Consider the following 26937-nt stretch of genomic DNA (forward strand, 5'->3'; position numbering starts at 1 on the left):
CCGTCACCAGAGCTTCCTTTGCTTTTCTGTAGGAGAGGGGCAATATTCGTTTTTTCCTATTTTTCCTTACGGATGGATTCTGCAGGTTTGCAAGGCAGCCACCTGGTTGTCCGCGCACATTTTCACAAAATATTTAGAAGGTGGATGTGTTGGCATCTGCGGATGCCTCCTTTTGGCTGCAAGGGTTTTTCACACCGCTGTTGGAGAGGATTAGTCCTCTTTTTGAGGGTGTACTTTTTTGTCAGGTGAGCTCCAGTTGTTCCTGGTGAGCTCCTGTTTTACCTGGTTTGGCTACATTTAGCCTTTTTGGGAAGTATATTTATTGCTGTGTTCTTCCAACCCCTCATGTTGACACTGTGTTGGGACATCCCATGGGTCAAAGAAGATATGGAGCGGTGTCTGTCAATGAACGAACTGGATTTTTGTCTTACCATAAAATCCTTTTCTCTGATGTTCATTGACAGGCACAGCACCTACTTCGAGTTAGGTTATGTATTCTTCTGACACTGCTTGTTACAAAACTGACGTCCTAGAGCAGGAAGTGGGAATATACCCTCTGCACCAGAGCTGCAAACAATTCTTTGTAAAAGTACATCAAAATTAATCTTACTATGGCCTTTAAACAAGCTTGGGGAAAATATGCAGCAAAATACTGCAGCAGCAAATGGTGAAACTAATCAGTTAACTTGGTACACTGAAAGTTTTGTGTAAAGACAAGTCAGGGAATGATTAACTTGCTATACAGGCATTCATCGGTAACAAGAATACAGTGGAACAAAAAAAATCATGAAAAATACCACTCATTGCCAGAACCTGTACTACCACTAAAATTCTTGTACTTTAATGACTGGGCTGGAGCTTTGTTCAAGGAGAAGGCAGGGCTTAAAATGATTCTAAAGGCAATTGTAAAAAAAACAATTTAAATGCAAAAGAGGGTATACTTGCCTGCTCAGGGCAATGGCATTACACAGAGCGGCTCCTTACGTACTCTTCTGGAGTCCCCCACCATCACTGCCTGCTCCTTGTCTCCTCTGAGTGCCCCCTCAAGAAGCCGTGTGCTGAGGCGCACCCATGCAGGCATCCATGTCCATAGACACATAGCCTATGGCTCCCACTGCTCCGTCTTCTGTAAAACCGGGGGATCAGTGATATTGCACACAAGGGCGCACTGGATTGGTGGAGTCAGGTAAGTGTTTAAAGAGGTTGTAAACCAGTAAACATTTTTTTTTCTTTTTGCAACCTGAAAGAGAAACGCATAATGAGCTAGTATGCACCGCATACTAGCTCATTATAAAATACTTACCTTAGAACGAGCCCCCGCCGTGCCGCCCGCTTACCTGTATGACGGGCGACATGTCCAGTCGCCCGTCTTCCGATCTGATTGGCCGGAGCCGCGGTAATGTCATTCCTGCGCGGGGGCCAATGGTCACGACACGGATCTCTGAAGAAACGGCACCAGCGGCCGTTCCTTCAGAGCGCATGCGCCAGTGACGTCACTGGCTGCATGTAAGGTAAATATCTCCTAAATGGTACATGTTTAGGAGATATTTACAGTACCTATAGGTAAGCCTAAGGCTTACCTATAGGTACAAGTTACAGAGGAGAGTTTACTTCCTCTTTAAGAATGATTTTGGGGGGGGGGGGGGGATTTAAACTTTAGAACCACTAAAGGTAATCATCCTTTGGTGTGATGCTGGACAAGATTTAATAAGAATCTTACAGGTTTTTTTTGTTTTGTTTTTTTTTTTTTTTTGTTTTTTTTTTCAGTGGGTTTGGTGCCTCAAGCCAAGAAAGTGGGATTTTATGGGCCAAGTAAATCAGTGGTTTGTAAAACAATTTATACATTTATTGAGTAGAATTTATATAGAACAAAGTATCGTGACACTTGGGTTATAGACCCATTGTGGTAGTGAGAAAGATTAGAAAGGTGATACAGTGATATGGTGATATGTGAATATGTCCTTCTGTTGGTCCACGCTAAAAATTTCAGCTTGGAGTCCGTGAAGGAATATCCAAATTCCAATGCGTTTTGGCTTACAGGTATAGTGCCTTTATCAAGGACGGTTTGTTCACCATATCTGTAAGTATATTGAAATAATATGTTACCTTGTGCATTGTGTGGGAGATATTGCCTTTTATGCATGGTATAAGTATTTATTAGTACGTACTTAGGTAAAAAGTGCCTGGTCCTTGAGAAACTTGCTTCAGATCATTCACACAAGTAATTGGTTGGGCTGCTGCTGTTGGAGTATATGGTACAGTGAGCGTATAAAGTATTTTTGTATGTGTAGTATAGATGTAAGTAATTGTATAGTTGCTTACTGCTAGTTTGCTTTTGAGGAGAGTAAGGGGTTAATCCCGATCAGGTTCGGGTTCCTTCTGATGCCAATTGTGCAAGGGCTGTAAGCCAAAATGTTAATTTGCAGGAGAAGGTCATATAGTGTCTATTATTTGTATGTAAAGTTTGTACACTTACAGTTTGGCTTGTGAAGGGAAGGAGGAGGGTTAAAGAACCATATTTTAATTCAAGTTCCTCCTAAGTAGAGATGTGTGTGGGGTAGTTAAATTTGCAAAGTAATGAGCCAAAGTAATGTTTTACCAATTGGTACTAAGTCTTAGCTTAGTAGGCTTGTGACGGTATCAGATTTTCATGCTGCGATTAATTGATTAAGGTTTTGCCACGGTATACGGTATTATCACGGTATTCAATTTATTACATTTAAATTATTAAATTTCTACCTCACTTGAATTTCATTGCTGTATTTAGGGACTTTGGTTCACTTATGCACATAATTATATAGTCAGTCAGCACAGACTCTGTGAACCAGGCCTAAAATAATCCATCAAGCAGTGTCTGGCCTTCCTGGTGATGACTGGTCCTGGCGCTCGGCTCCGATCCGATGGCCTGGTCATTAAGGGGGCAAATCCTTGCGGTCAAGAAGGGGTTAAACCTGAAGGAGGACCGGTGTTATAAATAAATTACTTCACATGTATGCGGGTTGGTGGCCCACATTTGCACAGGCATAGAAGCCCATTGATTTGAACGGGCTGCTATGCCCTAATTTTCCGCAGAAAAAAGGTGCATTCAGCATTTTTCTAAAATTCAGTGGCCTTGAAATCCATCCTGTTTTTGCACCATGCGACTAACCTGCAGTTCCTGCTCTGGCAAGCTTTCTGCGTTTTTTATATACGCGGGCCCAGCATTTAAATACACAGTTTGCGTGTGCAGCAACTGCAGGTAAGTCACATGGTGCAAAAGAAGGATGGATTACATGGCCACTGCATTTTTTTAAATTCTGCATGCACCTTTTTTTAGCCGAAAACGCAGGCATAGCAGTTTAAGCCCATTCAAATCAATGAGCTGCTATGCCTGTGCAAATGTGGGCCCCCAACTCGCATACATGTGAACCAGGCCTAAAGCAATAGTAAAGTCATTTATAGATAAAAACACCACTCCTCCTGCAGGTTTAACCACTTCTGGACCGCAAGGATTTGCCCCCTTAATGACCAGGCCATCGGATCGGAGCGCCAGGACCAGTCATCACCAGGTAGGCCAGACACTGCTTGATGGCTATATAATAATGTAATGTGGGCTGCTATGCCTGTGTGTGTGTGTGTGTGTGTGTGTGTGTGTGTGTGTATGTATGTGTGTATGTATGTGTGTATATATGTATGTATATGTGTGTGTGTGTGTGTGTGTGTGTGTGTATATATATATATATATATATATATATATATATATATATATATATATATATATATATATATATATATATATATATATATATATATATATATATATATATAATTATGCTGCTATGTCTATATATATATATATATATATATATATATATATATATATATATATATATATATATATATATATATATATATACATACACACACACACATATATATATATGTGTATGTGTATATATATATATATATATATATATATATATATATATATATATATATATATATATATAAATATCTCTCTAGATCTATCTATCTTTATCTAATTCTATCTGTAGAAACTTGCTTGTTAGGCAGTGTTTGTTTCTGTCTGTGTCTGAGCCCTGGAAGAAGCATGTGGGTGTGTGCTGAGTGGGAGCCGTCTGATTGGTTACAGGGAGTAGCTAAGTCTCTCACTCTAGGATCATATTACCAGAGCTGTTTCTATTGAGTGAGGGAACTGTTGAGTGAGTGAATGAGTCATCCAGCTTACTGAAATGTATCAATTCAAGAGTCAGACTTGAGGAGCAGAAAAGCACGGTATTTTAAAAATGCCACAATAACAATACCGTGGGTATGCAATACCGCAATATATCGAATTACTGAAAACCGGCACATCTCTAGCTTACTGTTTGAAGAGCGGGGTCCAATGTGGAGGTCCGGTAGCAGCAAGATTCCAGGTCTGCCTCTTTCCCTCGTTCAGAGGGAAGTGGCGTCCTTTCGCAATTCCCTGGCCTTTTATAGCCGCTCGCGCATGCGCAATAGATCGCGCAGCTTGACGTGATGTCCACAGACCGACTTCCGGGTCTGTGTAAAGGTTGCGCGTGCGCATCCTGAATGTCAGAAGTGGGCGTTAGTTGCGGCGATAGGCCGCCGACACAGAGTGGGAGAATAATCACCTGTGAGGTGATTGTAGAGGGGATAAAGATGTTATCTTTGTCCGCTTTTCTCCTAGAAGCCCCGGTTTGAAAAAATACCGGGGCTACTTGTGCCGGGTGTGAAAAATGGGATCCAGCAAGGGTTTCCAGGCAGTAAATTTAGAAAAATTATTTTAAGGTGCTGTAAAGCGCACTAATAAGTGACACTATGTGATAGTGGCATATTGTGGAATGTATAATTTTACAATACATATAATTATATTTACAATTTACAGCAGTATACATTTGGTTTTTAGAAATGAAAAACAAATGAAAATCAGGGCAGATCTTGGGTTATATGAGAGTGGGAGTTTTTCCTGATGTTGAAGCCAGATTTTTATCCCATATGTTTTGTGGGTGAATTTCATTAGTGGGAGGGAGGGTCTTTTTAGATTTGGATTTATCAAGGAGGGAATAGTTTTTAACAAGGGTGTTGGGGAGGGATGTGGGTTTAGGTACACATAATTAAGTCCTTGGATATGCGTAGATTATTTTAAAAGGGAAAGAGACAAGGTTTTCCCTGAATGGATCTATGGAAGGGATCCCGTAGGGGTAGATATGTTTTTGTTGTTGTGAACATATGGGTATATGTTCATGGGCATTTAGTCAATTTTTGTTTGTATGAGGTGTTTGACCACTAGTCAGTTTTGCTGGAGGCAAAGCCTTCCAAGAAGGGACGATGGCTTACGTTTTCATTTAAGCCTGGTGTTTTAGTGGCCTCAAGTTTTTTTGATACATCTCATTTCGAGTTGCAGGAGAGACCTGTTCCAGTCTCCCCCTCTTGTCGGGATGTGGATTCTATCCAAGGCTGAAAAAGTCACCTTTGGCATCCTGTATTTATGGAAATGGGCCATATGACGGCCAAGGGGTAGGTGGAAGTTCCCTATTCTCTTACTTTGGAGGTCTTTGTTAACTCTTAGTCCAAATTCTTGCCGCGTCTTCCCGACATAGAAGGCTCCGCATTCGCATTGCATCAAGTACACAATCCTCTTTGTTCGACAGTTCACATAGTTTAGGAGTGAAAATAAGAATCTTACAGGTGACTAGAGCACTGTACAATTAGGTTGCACAGTTAAGTATTTGCACATCAGACATATGTGAAGGTCCTCCTTTACGGCCCACAATTACTATTTCTCTTACATCCTCTGACAGTCGCCGCACACTCATACAGTCTTCACCAATGGGTATTGACCTCTGATCCACAGGAGCAAGCTAGGCATAAGACTTGTTAAAACAAAGCAATTTACATACACACCTGTAGGGGGCTGTCCCTTTGGTCCAATACCCCCCTGCTATCAGCCTTCCCAACTCAGTTTGTCTTCTGCCTAGTTAGGAGTAAGATAGGCTTCCCTGTGCTGGGGCTACATGTCTCAGCCTTTCTTCTGTTTTATTATTTTTCTTTGCTGCAAAAGTGTTTTCCTTGCACTACTAGCTTTTTATTTGTCTGCGCTTAGTCGGATCTTCGGAAGATTACAGCGTTGCGGAGCTGGGAATCGGACTGGTCGTCCTGGTACTCCAGGACAGAGGATCTTATGGAATCCCAGCCCGTCATTGAGTGTTTAGCGGGCTATGAGTGCGCCCTGGCCTAGCAAACTACCTGCCCCTATCCTCAGGGGTACCAGCCTGCGAGGTGGCTACCTCGCCGGGATGCCTCAACATGCAGTGTTTTGATCGTGCGACGCATCCTATTTCAGCTGCTGGGCCCCCCGCCGTCTGGGGTGGGGGGGTTCCCGTGCTATTGAGGCGCCCACGCCATATGGAGCGGTAAGTAACCTCCATGTGGGACCTTTGTTTGGGGTTGACAGTCTGCGATGTCTGTGCTCTCCCCTCATGTCTGTGTCCGGGGCTCACATCCCTCTGGGTCCCTGCGGGGGCCTCTTGGCGCACGTATCGCCATGGGGGGGGTCTGTGGGGGTCCCTATCCCTGTCCACTTGTCAGTGTGTTTGGGGGTACAGAAATGGCGGTGCGGACCGCTGCGGTGCAATAAACCGCGGGTCCGCCATTTTGGGTGTGGGCAGCTGCTCTGGCCTCACTGTGGGCACTTTCTACAGCTCTCTATGTAGTTTTTTTTTTTTTTTGGCGACTTCGGGCGCCATCTTGTGTGTGTGGCAAGGTGTTCTTCACTGCACATGTACGGCAGCCATTTTCCCGGAGCATCCCATTCAGATGCATTGGCAACCATTTTCCCTTAGTCAGCTTCCTGTTCAGCCCCTCTACAGATGACATCACTTCCCTTACTGTATGCAGAGATCGTTTCCAGCAGCGTGGTAACACTTCTGGGGGTTCTTTTTGCTGTTTTTGGGGAATATTCTTATGTTTTCAGTGCTTTTCCCATCTCAGGGGGGTACCTTAGTGTAATCCTTATTGCAGTGCATTGTGGTGGGTTGCTGCGATCGCGTCTTAAAGGGCCAGCGACAGCGTTTTTTCTCATTGAGTCCCAGGACTGCAAATTCCCCCAAGCTTTGTTGAGTGATTCAGGTACTCCTGAATCTTCACCTTCCCTTGCTGCAGCACTTGTGACTTTAGCGTCCAAGGTGGATTTGTTGATGTCAGAGCGGTATTCTTGGAAACGAGCTAGGGCTTCATTGTCCTATGATTCTGAGTCTGATATGGTTGCCCTGGACAGTTTACCCCCTGAGGGGTCTCAGTCCTTGCATTCTGATATGGAGGTGGAGGGGGAGGAGGAGGATGATCCTTCTCCTGAAGTGGCAAAAGAACGTGCTGCTGTGTCTGTGCTTATTGCTTCTGTTAAAGAGACACTATGTTTAGAGGATGAGCCCAACCCATCGGGTAAGCAGTCTTCCTTTGGGACTCGCAGAATCCGAAAAGCAGCACAGGTGTTTCCTTGTCCCGCTGAGTTTCACGAAACAGTGAACGAACAATGGCGTAATTTAAAGCTCCCTTTTGTGGTACCAAAACGGTTTCAGTTCCATTACCCTTTCGCGTCTCCTACGGATTCGCGGACAGACTGTGTCCCCTAAAGTGGATCACATGGTGTCCAGGTTAAACAAGGCCACTCTCATGCCCTCGGAGGATTCTCCGGTGTTCAGGGACCCTACGGATAGGCAGGTGGAATCTCTTACTCGCCACACGTATATGGTGGCGAGTTCCTTACTGAAGCCCATTTTCGCCTCTGTTATGGTCTGTCAGGCTGTGGCTGATTGGGCCCAGGTGCTCAAACACACTCTGGAGGCGGATTCCGCACCTCCAGCTACTGTGGCAATGGTGGAGCAGATGCGTCTGGCGGTTTTGTACCTGTGTGACGCGGCCTTGGATGAGGCTCCTCTAGCAGCATGGCTGTCTGGCATCACGGTGCTGCTCCGTCGTTTAATGTGGCTGAAGAGCTGGTCGGCTGACCAGTCTTCCAGGAAGACGGTGTCTGACATCCCTTATGTGGGGAATCGTCTTTTTGGGGAATCCCTGGACGAGTTGGTTAAGGGGGTCACTGGGGGTAAGAGCACTCTGCTGCCCCAGAATCCCATGGGTAAGTCCTTCCGCGGTAAGCGGGGGCCTTCCTTTAAACCACATCAGGGGTCCTTTTGTGGCTTTAAGGCACAGGACAAGGGGAAACCCTTTAAAGGCCAGGGTGGTCAGAGGAAGCCCTGGGCGGGCAAGCAAAAATCCAACCACGCCGGCCCGGCGGGTCCTTCTGCCTCTACCTGAAGGGACACCCTCACCCGTTACAGGGGTGGGGGGACGTCTGCGTGGTTTCCTAGAACCTTGGCTGCTCCGGGTTCCGGACAGGTGGGTTCAGGAAATCGTTCAGGAAATCATTCGATCGGGATACAAGATCGAAATCCTTTCGCGGCCAGCGAACAGATTCTTTCCCTCAAATCTTCATTTGTCCCCAGATCGGTTGCACGATCTACATCGGGCGGTTCAGGATCTCCTCGCCCAAGGGGTGGTCGTCCTGGTGCCTCATCGGGACAGCTTTCGGGGTTTTTACTAGAATCTGTTCACTGTGCCCAGGAAGGAAGGGTCATCAGAGGTACCTCCGATTCGATATCACGGAGGAACACTGTCAATTTGTGGCGTTACCTTTCGGTCTCGCTTCGGCTCCAAAGGTGTTTACCAAAGTGCTGGCTCCTGTTCTGGCCTTGTTACGGGCACAGGGGATTGCGATTTTGGGATATCTGGACGATCTGTTAAGATCGAGCGCCAGCCCGAGTCTGTTACGCGATCTGTCGACTACCGTTCAGATGCTCCAGGAGTTCGGGTGGACCATCAATGTTCAGAAGTCGACCTTGTCCCCTTCTGTTCGTCTCCCTTACCTGAAAATGGTCCTGGACTCTGCCCAAGCAATGGTTTTTCTGCCAGAGGACAAGCTCCGGACTCTGCAGGACGAGATCAGGTCCCTCAGGGACAAGGATTCCTCGTCGCTCTGGGCCTGCATGCAGTCCCTGGGGTTGATGGTGTCAGCCTTCGAGACGATTCCATTTGCACAGTTCCACACGCGATCTCTTCAAGCGGAGATCCTGGCCAGATGGGACAGACATCCTCGGTCCTTGGAAAGGAGGATATCTCTGAGTCACCACGTCAGGGAGAGTCTTCTCTGGTGGCTCCAGTCCCCGGCTCTGACGGAGGGAAAATCCTTCCTTCCGCCCGTTGTTATGGACGGTGATCACCACGGATGCCAGCCTGTCGGGCTGGGGTGGCGTTCTGGGCATTCTGTCTGCCCAGGGCACTTGGTCGGAGGAGGAATCCTCCCTACCGATCAACATATTGGAACTGCGAGCGATCAGACTCTGCTTGCTCCGTTGGTCGGATCAACTTTGGGGTCGCCCTGTGTGGGTGCAGACGGACAACGCCACTGCGGTGGCTTTCATCAATCACCAAGGGGGCACCAGGAGTGCCCGGGCGGCCCGGGAGGTGACCAATATTCTGATTTCGGCAGTTCACATTCCAGGTGTGGAGAATTGGCAGGCCAACTATCTGAGCCGCCAGACCCTGGACCAGGGGGATTGGTCTCTACACCCGGAGGTGTTTCAGATGGTGTGTGCGAGATGGGCAACCCCAGATGTGGATCTGTTTGCATCTCGGCTAAACCACAAGGTAAGAAAGTTTGTGGCAAGAACGCGCGATCCTCTGGCAGACGCCACGGATGCGCTGGTGGTGCCTTGGCATCAGTATCGCCTGATATATGCCTTTCCCCCGATTCAGTTGCTGTTGTCCAGGTTCCTTCGCAGGTTGGTCTCGGAACCGAAGTTGGTGATTCTGGTGGCCCCGGACTGGCCGCGCCGGTCTTGGTACGTGGACCTCATACAACTGGTAGTCGAGCCTCCATGGTGGCTCCCGTTACGAGACGATCTACTGTCTCGGGGGACCGATCTTCCATCCTGCTCTACAGTCGCTGGCTTTAACAGCATGGCTGTTGAAAGCCAGGTCCTGAGAGACAGGGGTCTCTCATCGGAGTGTCATTCCTACCCTGCTCAAGGCTAGGAAGGCCTCGTCCGGTAAGATCTATTACCGTACCTGGAAGGCTTATTTTGCCTGGTGTGAATCCAGGGGCATCCCTCCTCGCTCCTTTTCGGTGGCAAGGGTGTTGGCCTTCCTGCAAACTGGTTTGGACCAGCGCCTTGCATTGTCCACTATTAAGGGCCAGTTGTCTGCGCTGGCTGTCCTTTTCCAGCGCCCCTTGGCGTCTAATTCTTTGATACGCACCTTTGTTCAAGGTGTGCGTCATTTGGCTCCTCCTCGGAGGGCGCCTTTGCCTCCTTGGGACTTGAACTTGGTTCTGTCCGTTTTGCAGCGTCCTCCCTTTGAAAACATCAGGGAGATTTCTTTGTCTCTCCTGTCGCAGAAGGTTGCCTTTCTGGTGGCTATCACTTCTGCCCGCAGGGTGTCGGAGTTGGCGGCCCTGTCTTGCCGCTCCCCTTACCTGGTGGTTCATAGGGATAAGGTGGTCTTGCGACCTAACCAATCTTTCCTTCCTAAGGTGGTTTCTGATTTTCACCTTAATGAGGATATTGTTTTGCCTTTGCTGTGTGCGAATCCTATGCATCCTAAGGAGTTTGCCTTGCATTCCTTGGATGTGGTCAGGGTGATCAGGGTTTACCTGTCGTCCACTGACTCCTTTCGGAAGTCAGATTCTCTTTTTGTCCTTCCTGAGGGATATCGGAAGGGTACGGCTGCGTCTGCGGCAACCATTTCAAAATGGATCAGACAGACGATAGTACAGGCCTATTCGATTAAGGAACGGGTACCGCCCTTCCCTGTCAGGGCGCACTCTACCAGAGCAGGGAGTGCGTCCTGGGCCTTCCGAGATCAGGCTTCGGTGGTCCAGGTGTGCAAGGCTGCGACTTGGTCGTCCGTGCCTACCTTCTCCAAATTTTACAAACTTGATGTTCTGGCATCAGCAGATGCCTCCTTTGGCCGCAAAGTTCTGTGTGCGGCAGTACCTTGAAGGGGCCCTGGCTTTGCCGGTCCCTGACTGTTGGGGTTGTTTTTCCCCTTGTTCATTTGCTTTCCTGGGTTGTTGCTCCAGTTGAGCTTTTTTTGTTACCCAGAGGGTTTACCTTTCTGTTCAGATAAGGTTCCTTTCTCTGACCTGGGTGCTGCGTTGCCTTTGTGATGGTTGCGCTTCCCACCCCTCATGTCTACACTGCTTTGGGACATCCCATTGTTGAAGACTGTATGAGTGGGCGGCGACTGTCAGAGGACGTAAGAGAAAAACTGAATTTTTGTAAAATCTTACCGTAAAATTCCTTTCTCTGAGTCCTCTGACAGTCGCCACCCCCACCCCTCTTTTGGGGTTTTATGGACTCTAACTGCTTGCTACCAAACTGAGTTGGGAAGGCTGATAGCAGAGGGGTATTGGACCAAAGGGACAGCCCCCTACAGGTGTGTATGTAAATTGCTTTGTTTTAACAAGTCTTATGCCTAGCTTGCTCCTGTGGATAAGAGGTCAATACCCATTGGTGTGTATGAGTGGGCGGTGACTGTCAGAGGACTCAGAGAAAGGAATTTTACGGTAAGATTTTACAAAAATTCATTTTTTTCCCCTCAAGGGTGTTAGTATAAAGGCATCAAGAACTCTTAAGTGCGGTAAAACCACAACGGGTGCTGGCAAACCATCTTCATTGTGATGGTGTGCCTCCATCTGTGTCATGCAAAATGAGTGTGGGGCTTCTGTCTTTTGTCAGCCTCTGGTTCAGTCATATTTCAGATGCCTAGGTTTGGGAAGGGTGTTTTATTCAGGCTACAAAATAGTATTCCAGGCTGTCCCCCCGAAACGTTCCTTTCTTCCAATCTGCAGAATTTGATGGATCTTTGGATGGCTGTTAAAGGGACTTTTAGAGCTGGAGGTACTAATTCCTAGACTAAAAAGCTTTTAAATGCTTTGTGATGGTTTGCATGTTTAGGATAGAACCTACCTGTCCGTCATTGTCTCCATAATTGAGGAGAATTCTTGTGCATAGGTATACAAGGCGCATACCTAAAACCTCCCAATCTACTAATGTCCACAGTGTTTCCTGATATTCATTGTAGGAGAGAACCATTATCAGTTTGTAGCCCTGTTCTCAGCCTTAAGAGTGTTTACAAAAGTTTTGGCCCGAGTGCTAGCTCTTTCCGCTAAGGGGGATTTCCGTCATGGCTTGTCTGGACAATTTACTGTTGAGGGCAGATGCACACCTTTGTGGACAATATTCAGATGTCCTATATCCTGAAAGAATTTGGCTGAACAATTCTCTTTTGTTCATCTCCTCGCTTGGAATATCTAGGCATCATTTTGGACACTGGGCTGACTAAAGTTTTTCTACCACCTGAAAAACCTTAGAAGCTTCAGGATCGTGTTCAACATCTACAGAAGGTTCTGACCCTCCCTTTGAAAATTTATAGGAGTGTCTGGCTTCATGATGACCAGGTTTTGAAGCAATTACCAAACCACTCATGGAATTACCAAGGGGAAATTCCCCAAAAGTGTAACAAGTCTGTTTTCTGTATGCAGATGAGATTGTAAGTTCATAGCAGACATCTCCAAGATGGTTGGCGCAAGAGAGCAGGAGTAATTATTTCAGCTGTCAAATTCTAGACCTGGCGGAGCAGTCACTTTTCCAGGGGTTTTTTAACAAATTTGTGCCTAGTGGAGGTTATGGTAACGGTTTTCCTCAACATTCCCTAGAATTCACCAGATTGATCTAATCTCTCGGTTTAAGGACCAGTCTTCATCCTGCTTCTCACTCACTGCTTTAACACCTTTAGCTGTTGAAAAACCCAGATGGGGTTACTTTCAGGGGTTGCTTTCAGAATTCATGTATGTTTTGCTAGAAAATTACTTAGAACTCCAAAACGTTGTATCTTTTTTAGCAGAGAGCCTAGAGAATAAAATGGCGATCGTTGCAATATTTTTATGTCACACGGTATTTGCACAGCGGTCTTTCAAATGCAGTTTACACTTTCATGAAATAAAAATAATAAAAAACAGTAGAGTTAGCCCAATTGTTTTGTATAATGTGGACGATTATGTTACACCGAGTAAAGAGATACCTAACATGTCATGCTTTAAAATTGCGCACACTTGTGGAATGTCGACAAGCTTCGGTACTTTAACATTTTTAAAAGCGTTGCCTATGGAAATTTTTATGGTTACCAATTTAGAGTTACAGAGGAGGTTGTGTGCTAGAATTATTACCCTCGCTCTGAGGATCGCGGCGATACCTCACATGTGTGTTTTGAACACCGTTTTTTCATATGCGGGCGTGACTTGGGTATGCATTCACTTCTGCGGAGGGATGGGGTGCTTTTTAAATTTATTTATTTTTTTTTTTACACTATTCTTCAAAAAGAAATATATATAATATATATATTTTTTTAACACGTTTATTGCTGTCACAAGGAATGTAAACATCCCTTGTGACAGTAATAGACCCCAAATCCCTCCTCTGCACTTAAAGCATTCAGATTGGCAAGTTTGGCTGTTTTTGAATGCTTTCATTTGTTTATTTATTGGCGCCTTTTAAGGGCTCTTTCACACGGGCGGTCCGATCAGATCCGCCTGTCAGTTTTTTAGGCGGATCTAACACACGGGCGGTCCGATCAGATCCGCCTGTCAGTTTTTTAGGCGGATCTAATCGGATGCCCCATTCAGCCCTATGGAGCAGCGGATGTCAGCGGTGACATGTCCGCTGACAACCGCTGCCATCCGCATCTGATCCTGTCCGTGAAATCCGGACGGATGGAAACCCTATTTTCCATCCGTCCTGGGGATCGGATGGGATTGGATGAGAGCGGACAGGCGGTCCGCTCTCATCCGATTCCCCATAGAGAGCAGCGGGGGCTGTGACACCTCCCTCTCCGCACTGCAAGCGGAGACGGAGCTGTCATCCGCCGGCTCAGCGGGGATCGCGGATCGATCCCTGCTGAGCAGCACGGATCCGCCTACGGAGGCGGACTGTGTGAAAGAGCCCTAAGGCTCCAGTACCCGAAAGTGATGTCATTACATTGCTTCCGGGTTTTAACATCGGAGACCCCATCAAAGTGGAATGCGGCTTTGTTCGGGACTCCAATCAGCCAGCGGACGTGTGGACTGGTGGGACGGGAGACCCGGGCAGAGCCACGGGAGGGGGGGATGTCCCGCTCCTTGTAATGACAGCCAAGCCGCTGCTCAGCCACATTGGTTGTCATTACAAAAAAGCTGACCGTCAGCTCTAAACAACGGTACTGGGGTGATGCCTCTAGCTGCAGGCATCACCTCGGTACAACCCCTTAAATTCGAGGCCAGATATTTGCGTTCCGTCAGCGTAAAGGAGTTAATAGTTCAATTTCCTATCCTGTTCTGTGCTGCCGCAGTGCTCCTCTGTTCTTTGCACCGAGCCTGTCTTAAGAAACCCCATTTTAGAAGACTAGTGAGGACATCTTGTGAGTCTTGGAATGAAACTGGCTGTTGAGAGGTCAAATTACTGAGAGAGAAGAGATTTTAGGGATAAATGACAAGACCTAAACTCTGCTGCCAGGGAGGAGAAGGAATAAGAGTTTAACTTAAAAAAATGTGACATGCTTTTAAAGGTATATTTAACAAACCAAAAAGAAACAAATTGGAGAAATTGCTTGTCAAGGTTTATATACACCTTAATTCCCAACTTCGGGCTCTGGTTGTAATACCCACCTTCAATCCCGGTCAATTGGTCCCTCACAGAATTTTTTTTTGCTATATGATGTTCTGATGCATCCGATGTGTAATATTTCTGAGAGTGGTTCTAATGTCAGCACCTCAGTTCTGCTCTCTGCCTTAGGACTGCATAACCATGAAAAGAGGACTCATGTGGTATCATGCACTTGTGCTGAAGACGTGAAAAATGAAAGTGTTGTGGAGTTTTTTTCCTCTTAGTTTAGGAGACCTTTAAGAGGAGGAGGGGGGTAAGTGACATGCAGTGCAATAGATGCATTGATGGTACTTTTAAGCAGTTTGCTTACACCTTTTTGCTTATAATGCCCTTTTCTCTATCGTCCATCGACAGACGCAGCCTCCTCTCCATGAGCTGAGTGGGTTTATACTCCTCCCATCAGGAGTAGTCTAGGCAGGGAGTCCTGCTGGGACTCCGGTCTCAGTTTTCCAGGTGATCTACAAGCAACGATGCCAGCTGGGGCTTCGTACTGGATAATCTAGATTCTTATAGTTCCCCCCCAGTCTGGCCTACGTGTGTAAGCAGGTTATAGTTCCGACCTAGGCCTAGCCACGACAATGCTCCCTTGTCCGGAGGGGGACGAGCCTGCGAGCAAATGCCTCGCCGGGATGCAACGACCTGGAACGCGCTGAGTCGCAGCGTACCCCTTGGTTGGCAGCACCCCCACTTCGGGTGGGAGGCAGTCTGCCCAGAGGAGCCCACCCAGTCCATGGTATGGTAACTGTGCCCCCCTTGCTCCTGCTGCACATTGGGGGGGATGTGGGCCCTCCCCTGGGGCTAATGGGATTTGTTCCTCCCAAGAGATCCCTGTGAGGGCTGTGTGTCTGGAGTGCTCTGGCGCTTGGGGGGGGGGGGGGTGACATGGTACCTTGGGCTTGCTGGTCCCTGAAAACACGAAAGCAAGCTACTCACTAGGGGGGAAACCTCTGAGTGAATCGAAGATTGAAAAGGACTCTGGGGTACTAGTGGACAATAGAGATGTGCCAGTTTTCGGTAATTCGATATATACTGCGGTATTGCATACCCACGGTATTGTTGTTGTGGTAATTTTTAAATACTGTGTTTCTCTGCTCTCCAAGTCTGCTTTTGAATTGATACTTTCAGTGAGCTGGATGACTCACTCACTTAACAATTCACTCACTCAATAGAAACCGCTCTGGTAATATGATCCTAGAGTGAGAGAGCTTAGCTCCTCCCTGTAACCAATCAGACGGCTCCAAGCACACACCCGCATGCTTCTTCCAGCTCAGACACAGACCAAAACACTGTCTAATACAAGCAAATCTCGAGAGATAGAGAGATCTAGATATAGAGATCTAGATGGATAGAGCTAGAGATCTAGATGGATAGAGCTAGAGATCTAGATGGATAGAGCTAGAGATCTAGATGGATAGAGCTAGAGATCTAGATGGATAGAGCTAGAGATCTAGATGGATAGAGCTAGAGATCTAGATGGATAGAGCTAGAGATCTAGATGGATAGAGCTAGAGATCTAGATGGATAGAGCTAGAGATCTAGATGGATAGAGCTAGAGATCTAGATGGATAGAGCTAGAGATCTAGATGGATAGAGCTAGAGATCTAGATGGATAGAGCTAGAGATCTAGATAGTGTAAGGGGTTAGCTCGGTAGCGGGTGTGGGTGACTCCCTGGGTCGGTTCGTTACACAGAGAGACAGCCGAGGAGTGGTTGAAAACAACGGTCTATGGTTTATTCTTCCAACTTGCTGGAAACAAGTGCAAGCATCCAAACAGCATAAATCAAACAAAACCTAAAATAAACCCTGGCCACTTGGGGCGTCTACCTTCACAACACAGGAACCTACCTATGGAGTCTGTCACAACCTACTGCTGGGCAAACCCTGCTGGTCATACAGCAGAAAACCAATAGTCTTATTTGTTTTTCTTTTCACACAGAAAAAGTCAACACCACCTCACCTTTAGAAGTCTCTCAGCTCACTGCTCTCCTTAACGCACAAAGCCTCAGGATGCAGCAATCAGTAGTCATCCTCTGGATAACTTATAGAGGCCTTAATTGCCTCATTCTGAATAGCTGAAGCTTTCCAACATCCTTAAACCTTTCTGGCTACCTTGGCAGCCGACACCTGATAGTAATTGGTGAATTGTCTAAAGAAGGCAGAAATGTATCTCCCGTCTGTGACAACACCCACAGATTTACCTGACTTCTTGTCACAATAGATAGATATAGAGATCTAGATAGAGAGGGAGATCTAGATAGAGAGGGAGATCTAGAGAGAGAGGGAGAGGGAGAGGGAGATGGAGAGGGAGAGGGAGAGGGAGAGGGAGATGGAGAGGGAGATGGAGATCTAGATAGATATAGAGATCTAGATAGATATTATATATACATACATACATACACGGGCATTGCAGTATATATATATATATATATATATATATATATATATATATATATATATATACACAGGCATAGCAGCCAACATTACATTATTATATAGCCATCAAGCAGTGTCTGGCCTACCTGGTGATGACTGGTTCTGGCGCTCAGCTCTGATGGCCTGGTCATTAAGGGGGCAAATCCTTGCGGTCCAGAAGTGCTTAAACCTGCAGGAGGACCGGTGTTTTTATCTATAAATTACTTCACTATTGCTTTAGGCCTGGTTCACATTTATGCTGGTTGGCGACCCACATTTGCACAGGCATAGAAGCCCATTGATTCGAATAGGCTTGAGCTGCTATGCCTGCGTTTTCGGCTGAAAAAAGGTGCATGCAGAATTTAAAAAAATGCAGTGGCCTTGTAATCCATCCTTCTTTTGCACCATGTGACTTACCTGCAGTTGCTGCACACGCAAACTGTGTTTGTAAATGCTGGGCCCACGTATATAAAAAACGCAGAAAGCTTGCCAGAGCAGGAACTGCAGGTTAGTCGCATGGTGCAAAAGCAGGATGGATTTCAAGGCCACTGAATTTTTAAAAAATGCTGCATGCACCTTTTTTCTGCGGAAAATGAGGGCATAGCAGCCCGTTTAAATCAATGGGCTGCTATGCCTGTGCAAATGTGGGCTGCTAACCCGCATACATGTGAACCAGGCCTAAAGCAATAGTAAAGTAATTTATAATATATAAATTCAAGTGAGGTAGAAATTTAATAATTTAAATTTTAATAATTGAATACCGTGATAATACTGTATACCGTGGCAAAACCTTAATCAATTAATCGCAGCATGAAAATCTGATACCGTCACAAGCCTAGTGGACAACAGGCTTGGCAGTGGCATGCAATGCCAAGCCGCTGCAAGCAAAGCCAACAGAATACTGGCATGTAAAAAAAAGGGGATTCACTCCAGAAATGGATTATTCTCCTACTCTACAAGACTCTGGTCCAGCCACATCTGGAGTATGCTGTCCAGTTCTGGGCACCGGTCCTCAGGAAGGATGTGCTGGAACTGGAGAGAATCCAGAGAAGGGCAAAAAAAAATAATTAGGGGAATGGAGGACATCAGCTATGAGGAAAGCACTCAAGCACTGAACCTATTCTCTCTGGAGAAGAGACGATAAAAGGGGGGATATAATATGAATGTACAAATACTGTACTGGCGACCCTAGCATAAGGAACAAACTTTTCAGAGAAAGGGAATACAATAAGACACGTGGCCACTCACTAAAACTAGAGGAAAAACGGTTTAACCTTTAAAATACGTAAGGGGTTCTTCACTGTCAGAGCAGTAAGGATGTGGAATTCTCTTCCACAAGCAGTCGTATCAGCAGGGAGCATCGATAGTTTAAAAAAACTATTAGACGGGCACCTTAAAGACCACAACATACAGGAGTATACAATGTACGGTTAACAGCAAACACACACACATATATCATAGGTTGAACTGTATGGACTGATGTCTTTTTTTTTTTTCAACCTCACAAACTATGTATGAAACTATGTAACAGTAACATACTATGTATGTTTCTGTAAAATCTTTTTCTCTGATGTCCATCGACAGAGGCAGCCTCATCTCCATGAGCGGAGTGGGTTTATGCTCCTCCCATCAGGAGTAATCTAGGCAGGAACATTTGAATACACACGCCCAGGGGGCTGTCCCTCCAGGCATAAACCCCCATTGCACAACCCAGCACATCAGTTTAGTTTAAAAGCAGTGAAGGCAACAGAACCAACCCAAAACAGAGGGGCGGGTGCTGCGTCTGTCGATGGACATCAGAGAAAAAGATTTTACAGTAAGATCTTACAAAAATGTTTTTTCCTCAACTGGTTGACTCACTCTGCTTCATTGCAAACGCACACAATGAGCCAAGTATACAAGATTACATACTTTAAAAATGTGGGTTCCCCTGCTTTGTCTAGATTTCAGCAGTTGATGGAGTTTCTCTCTTTGGGGATATTAAAGTTCATTATGTAAACCTTCTTAAAAAATGTAAAATTGAATTTCCATAACCTCTTTAAATAATATTTGCCTTTACAGATTACAAGAAGATCCTCCTGTTGGCGTTAGTGGTGCACCATCTGAAAATAATATTATGGTCTGGAATGCAGTCATTTTTGGGTATGTTTGTTAGATCTCCTATAACAACTTGGCTGCTATACTTTAACCACTTCTGGACCATAAGGTTTTACTCCCTTAATGACCAGGCCATTGTTTGCGATATGGCACTGCGTTCGTTTTAACAATTGCGACAATTGCCCAAATAAAATTTATGTACTCCCCCCCCCCCCCCCCCCACACACACACACAAATGGAGCTTTCTTTTGGTGGTATTTGATCACCTCTGCTATTTTTTTACTTTTTGCGCTATAAACAAAAAAAAAAAGTGACAATTCTGAAAAAAAAAAAAAAAACAGTAATTTTTTACTTTCTGCTATATAACATTCCTAATAAAGAAATATATAAAAATCAGATTTTTTCATAATTTTAGGCCAATTTGTATTCTGCTACATATTTTTGTTTAAAAAAATCCTAATAAGCGTATATTAGTTGGTTTGTGGAAAAGGTATCGCGTCTACAAACTAGGGGAAATATTTATGCCATTTTTTTTTTTCACTAGTAATGGCAGTGATTTTCTTTTTGGCGGGACTGCGACATTGCAGCAGACAGATCAGACACCTAACTGACATTTTTGACACTTTTGGGGGGACCAGTGACATTACTACAGTAATCTGTAGTAAAAATATGCAATATGTTACAGTAGTAATGACACTGGCAGGGAAGGGGTTAACACCAGGGGCCATCAAATATCGAAATGTGTCTCTAGGGGGTGCTTTCTAACTGGGGGAGGGGAAGATGGGCTTGCTGCATGAACACAGAGACCTGAATGCCGGACCCGCTGATTGGCTCCCCCTGTGGCCAATCGGCGACTCGCGTGCGCCCCTGGTAACGGTCCCGCGAAGCGATGTAAATGTATGTCGTTTTGTGGGACTGAGTCTACCTGCCGCAGTAAAACTACAGCGGCTGCTCAGCAAGTGGTTAAAGTGGTTCTAAATATTACATCTTTTTTCTTTAAAATAATAAACCCCTCATACTTACCGGCTCTGTGCAATGGTTTTGCACACAGCAGCCCCGATCCTCCTCTTTTCAGGTCCCCAACTGGCACCTCTGGCCCCTCCCCCCCTTGCCGAGCTGCTTGCTCTGGGGGCACTAGTGTGTGCTTACTCCTGAGTGTGGCTCAGTCTCGCTTCCTCCTCATTGGCCAATGGCTCCCGCTGCTGTGTCTCAGCCAATGAGGAAGGAGAGCCACTGCTCCCATGCACATGGCTGAATCGCGATTGGGCTTGGGTAGTTATAAGAAGGGGGGGGGGGCTGTACGTTGAATGGTTTTTTTTTTTTTTTTTTTTTTTTTTTTTTAACCTTCATGCATAGAATGCATGAAGGTAAAAAAACCTTCAACCTTTACAATCACTTGAAGGGCTTGTTCACACAGACACCACATATCGCAATGCGTGTGAACATGTTCTGGAAAGTTCGGTTTTTTTTTTTTTTTAATATATTAATGTAATGTACAGATTATGTATGAGTGAAGTCTGTGTGCACAGTTTGCCCAACTGTTCTAAAAAGCCTCAGTTTAACCACTTTGTGCCCGCGCAATAACCGAAAGACGGCTACAGCGGTGGCTTAATCTGCCAAGTGGGCGTACATGGATTTCCTTGCACTGCCCGCGCACTCTGATTCCCCCCGAGTCCTTGGGACTCGGCTGATCACTGATCAGAGCAAAGGACCAATCCTGGCCCTTTACCACGTGATCACCTGTCAGCCAATGACAGCTAACCACATGATGTAAACAGAAGTCGGTAATCAGGTTTTTTGCGTGAGGAGAATAAAATAGGCAGATTACTGGCTTCTTTAAAAGGGACATCGGTCCCACATAGTGACCGCCACTGCTGCTAACCAGTGCCCAACAGTGTGCCTAAACAATGCCACCTACCAGTGCCCATCAGTACTGCTAACCAGTGCCACCAGTACCTCATCATCAGAGCCACCTACCAGTGCCAACTCTGTGCTTCCTGATCATTACCACCTGATCAATGCCCATCAGTGCAGCCTCATCAGCTCACGTCAATGAAGGAGAAAAATTGCCTGTTTGCAAAGTTTTATTACCAACTATGAAAACATTATTTTATTTTTTTTTCTAAATTCTCAGTTTTTTTTTGTTTAGCAAAAAATCAAAAAACCCTAGTGGTAATAAAATACAACAAAAGAAAGCTCTATTTGTGTAAACAAAAATGATAAAACTTAAATATGGGTACAGTGTAACATGACTGCGCAATTGCCATTCAAAGAGTGATAGCACTGAAAATTGTCCTGGGCAGGAAGGGGTATATGTGCCCATTAAGCAAGTGGTTAAAGAGCTCTATAGCTCAAGCTGATATGTACAGAAAAATTTAAAAAAAACCCTCCGCTCCCTCTCCTCTGCTCTTTCTGTATGGTTGTGACTGAGGTTTCATTCAGATAAGAGCCCACAGGTTCTGCTGTTATGTTTAAAAAAAACACCACTGTAGGTGTAGTAAATGTTTATCTCTAATGTAAAGATTGTATACATAAACTAAAAGGGGTGCATACAGTGCATCCAGAGAGTATTCACAGTGTTTACATTTTTCCACATTTTGTTTTGTTACAGCCTTATTCCAAAATTGATTAAATTCATTATTTTCCTCAAAATTCTGCAAACAATACCCTATAATGACAGCGTGAAAGAAGTTTGTTTTGAAATCTTTGCAAATTTATTAAAAATGAAAAAATCCCATGTACATAAGTATTCACAGCCTTTGCCATGACACTCAGATTTGAGCTCAGGTGCATCCTGTTTCCACTGATCATCAGTTAACATTGCATGTTATAGCACAAACCAAGCCATGAACTCCAAGGAATTGTCTGTAGACCTCCAAGACAGGATTGTATCAAGGCACAGATCTGGGAAAGGGTATAGAAAAATTTATGTAGCAATGAGCACAGTGACCAACATCATCTACAAATGGAAGAAGTTTGGAACCACCAGGACTCTTCCTAGAGCGGGCCGTGCAGCCAAACAGATCTGGGGAGAAGGGCCTTAGACAGGGAGGTGACCAAGAACCCGATGGTCACTGTGACAGAGCACCAGCATTTCTTTGTGAAGAGAGGAGATTCTTCCAGAACAACCATCTCTACAGCACTCCACCAACCAGGCCTGTATAGTAGAGTGGCCAGACGGAAACCACTCCTCAGTAAAAGTCACATAACAGCCCACCTGGAGTTTGTCAAAAGGCACCTGAAGGACTCTCTGAACACGAGAAACAAAATTCTCTGGTCCGATGAAACAAGGATTGAACCATTTGGCTTGAATGGCAAGCATCATGTCTGCAGGAAACCAGGCACTGCTCATCACCTGGCCTATACCATCCCTACAGTGAAGCATGGTGGTGGCAGCATCATGCTGTGGAGATGTTTTTCAGAGGCAGGAACTGGGAGAATAGTCAACATTGAGGGAAAGATGAATGCAGCAATGTACAGAGACATCCTTGATGAAAACCTGCTCCAGAGCGCTCTGGACCTCAGATTGGGGCAAAGGTTAATCTTGCAACAGGGCGACTGTAAGCACACAGCCAAGATAACAAAGGCGTGGCTACAGAACAACCCTGTGAATGAATGTCTCGAGTGGCCCAGCCAGAGCCTAGACTGGAACCCGATTTGAACATCTCTGGTGAGATCTGAAAATGGATGTGCACCGACGCTCCCCATCCAACCTGATGGAGCATGAGAGGTCCTGCAGGTCCAGAAGAATGGGAGAAACTGCCCAAAAAAAGGTGTGGGAATCTTGTAGCATCATACTCAAAAAGACCTGAGGCTGTAATTGGTGCCAAAGGTGCTTCAACAAAGTATTGAGTAAAGGCTGTGAATACTTAAGTATTGTGTGTTTTTTTTTTTTTTTTTTAATACATTTGCAAAGGTTTCAAACAAACTTCTTTCCTGTTGTCGTTATGGGGTATTGTTCGTAGAATTTTGAGGAAAATACTGAATTGAATCCATTTTGGAATAAATCTGTATTATAACAATAAGTAAAGCGCTGTAAATACTTTCCATATGCACCGTAAATCAGTTAAAATTGTAATAAAATATACACACAGTTTTGCTTATTATTAATGAAGTAGTGAAAAATGTTTTCAGTTAGATTTTGCAAATCCTCCAGTAAATGGTATATTTATTACTATCCTTTTTTTGTTTTGGTGTAAATGGAATGAAATGGTCTTTATTCAAAAAAACTGCACTGTGAGTGGCTGTACTCTTTTAAACTAAGAGAATGCAATATGATTTTATGGGTTTATAAATGGCAGTTTAACTTACACTGTATATTTCATTTTTTTTTTTCTAGACCTGAAGGAACACCATTTGAGGATGGTAAGTTACCTATAACTGTTGTGCAGGGGATTTGCACACCTGTGTGATGTTGACTGCAGCGCAACTTAAAAATCAATTAAAAGAAGCCTGCTAGGAGAAAAACAGAGGTTGCTTATATTTATTTGTCTCCTAAAATGTTAGTTAACAGATTGTCGTAACCATTTTACTTGACTCTTTTGCTATTCCTGCCCCTCCTTACCCGGGAAAGCACATATTCTACAAGACGGTTTATTGGATTGTCAAATGTGATATGCAGCTATATACAGGTGCATCTCCTAAAATTATAATCTCATCAAAAAGTTAATTTATTTCAGTAATCCAAATTCCAAAAGTTAAACTCCTATTTTATATAAATGTATTACACACAGAGTGATCTATTTCAAGCATTTCTTTCTTTTAAGTTTGAGGATTATGCACCTGTAGTCTCTGTCCTTCCTAAGGATCACTCACTATCTGTTGTGGGGGCAATAGAAGAGGGCGAATAAAATGGTATAGTTGCTTTTATGTAAAAGGATACCTTGTGAGACCCCTCCAAGTGTTTCACAGAGCCTGAGGAAGTGGAATATTTGGAACTCCTGTAATGTGTCATGACATAACTGTTGAGATCCCCCTGCTACTGTTACATAGTTGGTAAGGTTGAAAAAAAACACCAGTCCATCCAGTTCAACCTATGGTGTGTGTGTGTGTGTGGTTTTATGTCTAGTGTACATTGTTTATCCTTGTATGGTGTGCTCGTTTAAGGTGCCCATCTAATCGTTTTTTTTTAAACTATTGACACTCCCTGCTGATATCACTTCTTGCAAAAGAGAATTCCACATCCTTACCATTCTGACAGTAAAGAACTCTCTACGCAGTTTAAGGTTGAACCGCTTCTCTTCCAATTTCAGTAAATGGCCACGTGTCTTTTTAAATTCACTTTCACTGAAAAGTTTTTTTCCCCGTGCTAGGGTCACCAGTATGGTACTTGTACATCCCTATCATATCTCCTCTCCAGAGTGAATAAGTTCAATGTTTTGTAGTCTTTCCTCATAGTGGAAATCCTCTAGTCCCTTTATTAGCTTTGTTGCCCTTCTCTGGACTCTCTCCAGTTCCAGCACATCCTTCCTGAGGACTGGTGCCCAAAACTGGACAGCATACTCAAGGTGTGGCCAGAACAAAATCTTGTAGAGTGGGAGAGTTATGGTTTTTATCTCTGGAGTGAATCCTCTTTTTAATGCATGCCAATATTCTGTTGGCTTTGCTTGCAGCAGCTTGGCATTGCATTCCATTGCTGAGCCTGTCCATCCACTAGAACCCCCAGGTCCCTTTCCATCCTAGATTCCCCCAGAGGTCCCCCCCCCCTAGCGAGTAACTTACGTTCGTATTTTTTGCACCCAAATGCAATACTTTACATTTTTCTTTAGTTCATTTATAGACACAGCTCCTTATCTTCTTGACCGTTGGGTTATACTGCCCCCTACAGGAGGGGATTTCTAGGGTATATACTCCCACTCTCAGCTATAGGCATTCAGTTTTTTCTGCCTAGTCAGGAGTAAGGATCTAGTTCCTTGCTGGGATCTCCTGGCAATTTTTTTTCTTTTTAAATGGAATCTACTATCAACTGCCGGACTGGGCGACGTACTGGATAATCTAGATACAGATGGTCCCCCCCAGTCTGGCCAACGAGAGTGCGCTAGACTCCATGCTAGGTCGGCCACAACATAGCTTCACTGGACGGGGGCTGGTCTGTGAGTTAAGTGGCTCACGAGGGTGCATACGACCTGGCCTCGGCCTGAGTCACAGCGTTCCTCTTGGCCGAGAGCCCCCCTATTCTGATGGGGCGGTGGTCTGTCAAGAGCAGTGCCCACCCTGTTCCTGGTATGGTAAGTAGCTGTCCCCCCCCCCCCCCCCTCTAACCCTGGAGGTTTTTGGGGTGGGCCCCTCCCTGGGATGGTAGGACCGCCGGTGTTCCCCCCGCTTCCCATGCAGCGCCCCCTCTGTTCCCGGGGTCCTCTGCGGGCTTTTACCCCCCTCCCCTCCCATGGGGTGGCCATACATTTTAGGTCAGTCTGGGGTGTTGAGCTGGTGGTAGGAGTGGGGAGGGGGGGTGAGCGTGCCACTGGTGGACCAGACGATCAACCTTTGGAAGGAGGCTGTAACTGGTGGGGGCTCCTGCCAGGGCCCCTTTTCCTGCTGGGATCGTGGTCGGAGCTCCTGCCCCCCCCCCCCCCCCCCCCGGGAGCCGCCATTTTATTGTAGCCTTTGGTACTGCTGATCGACGGCAATATTTGTGTAGCCTCGGTAGCAACTTTCTTGAGGTTTCTCGTTGAAAATAGCGGCGGCTGTGTTTTTGGATGACATTAGGGGCCTCACAGGTGGGAAGAGTACTCTTCTTCCCCAGTCTTCCAAGGGAAAGGATCTCCGTCATAGATGGGGGGGGGGGGCATTCTTCTCAGCTCATAGGAGGCTTTTTTGTCCCTCAGGGTTTTTAAGACATGAGATCTAAGATATTCATGGCATCCACCAGAGGTATCAAGCAGACCTGGTCTGGCAAGCCATGAGCAGGCTCTTCCTGACCTGCAGACAAGTCTTTCTCCGCATGAAGGGGTGCCCTCATCCGTATCTGGGGTGGGGGGGATGTTTTTGCTGGTTTCCAGATCTGTGGACCTCCCTGGTACATGACAAGTGGGTCCACAAAGTAATTCGGTCCGGTTACAAGATCGAGTTTTGGTCCTGTCCTCCGGACATGTTATTCCCTTCTAACCTGCGCTTGTACCCAGATCGACTTGTTTCTTCACGGGGTGATTGTCCCAGTTCAGGCTTCGGAATGTTTTCAGGGGTTTTACTCAAACCTGTTCACGGTTCCCAGGAAGAAAGGCAAGGTATGTCCAATTCTGGACCTCAAGGCGCTAAACTGTGCAGGTACAAAGGTTCCGAATGGGGTCAATTCGCACGGAAGTGGCGTCCGTCCATCTGGGATTTTCTCGCTTCTATCGACCTCAAGGACGACTACCTTCACATTCCATTATGTGCCGGTCATCAGTGCTTCCTTCACTTTGCCATGGGCGAGGAGCATTATCAGTTTGTGTCGTTACCTTTTGGTCTCGCCTCCGCTCCTTGGGTCTTCGCAAAAGTGTTGGCCCCGGTCCTAGCATTGCTGCGTCAGCAGGGGATTGCGGTGCTGGGGTACTTGGACGATCTTCTTCTGCGAGTGGAGTCTTTGACTGCTCTGGTGGACAACTTGGAGATTACTCTACGAACTCTGAGGAAATCTGGTTGGATTCTGAACCTTCATAAGTCTGCTCTGGTTCCGTCGACAAGACTGGAC

The 26937-nt window shown here is 45.6% G+C and overlaps 1 protein-coding gene across 2 annotated transcripts in view; it reads left to right on the plus strand.

The window, feature by feature from the left end:
- The window catches only part of UBE2B (ubiquitin conjugating enzyme E2 B), a 267642-nt gene that overhangs the window by 27547 nt on the left and 213158 nt on the right, over positions 1 to 26937 (plus strand). For both annotated transcript variants that reach the window (XM_082252702.1, XM_082252701.1), the window contains exons 2-3: positions 19230 to 19310; positions 23605 to 23630. In XM_082252702.1, coding sequence (XP_082108828.1) covers positions 19230 to 19310; positions 23605 to 23630 — 107 coding nt within the window. The remainder of the gene's footprint in view (positions 1 to 19229; positions 19311 to 23604; positions 23631 to 26937) is intronic.

This window comes from Pelophylax lessonae, assembly GCF_965119305.1.
Source record: "Pelophylax lessonae genome assembly, chromosome: 4".
NCBI classification, from domain to species: Eukaryota; Metazoa; Chordata; class Amphibia; order Anura; family Ranidae; genus Pelophylax; species Pelophylax lessonae.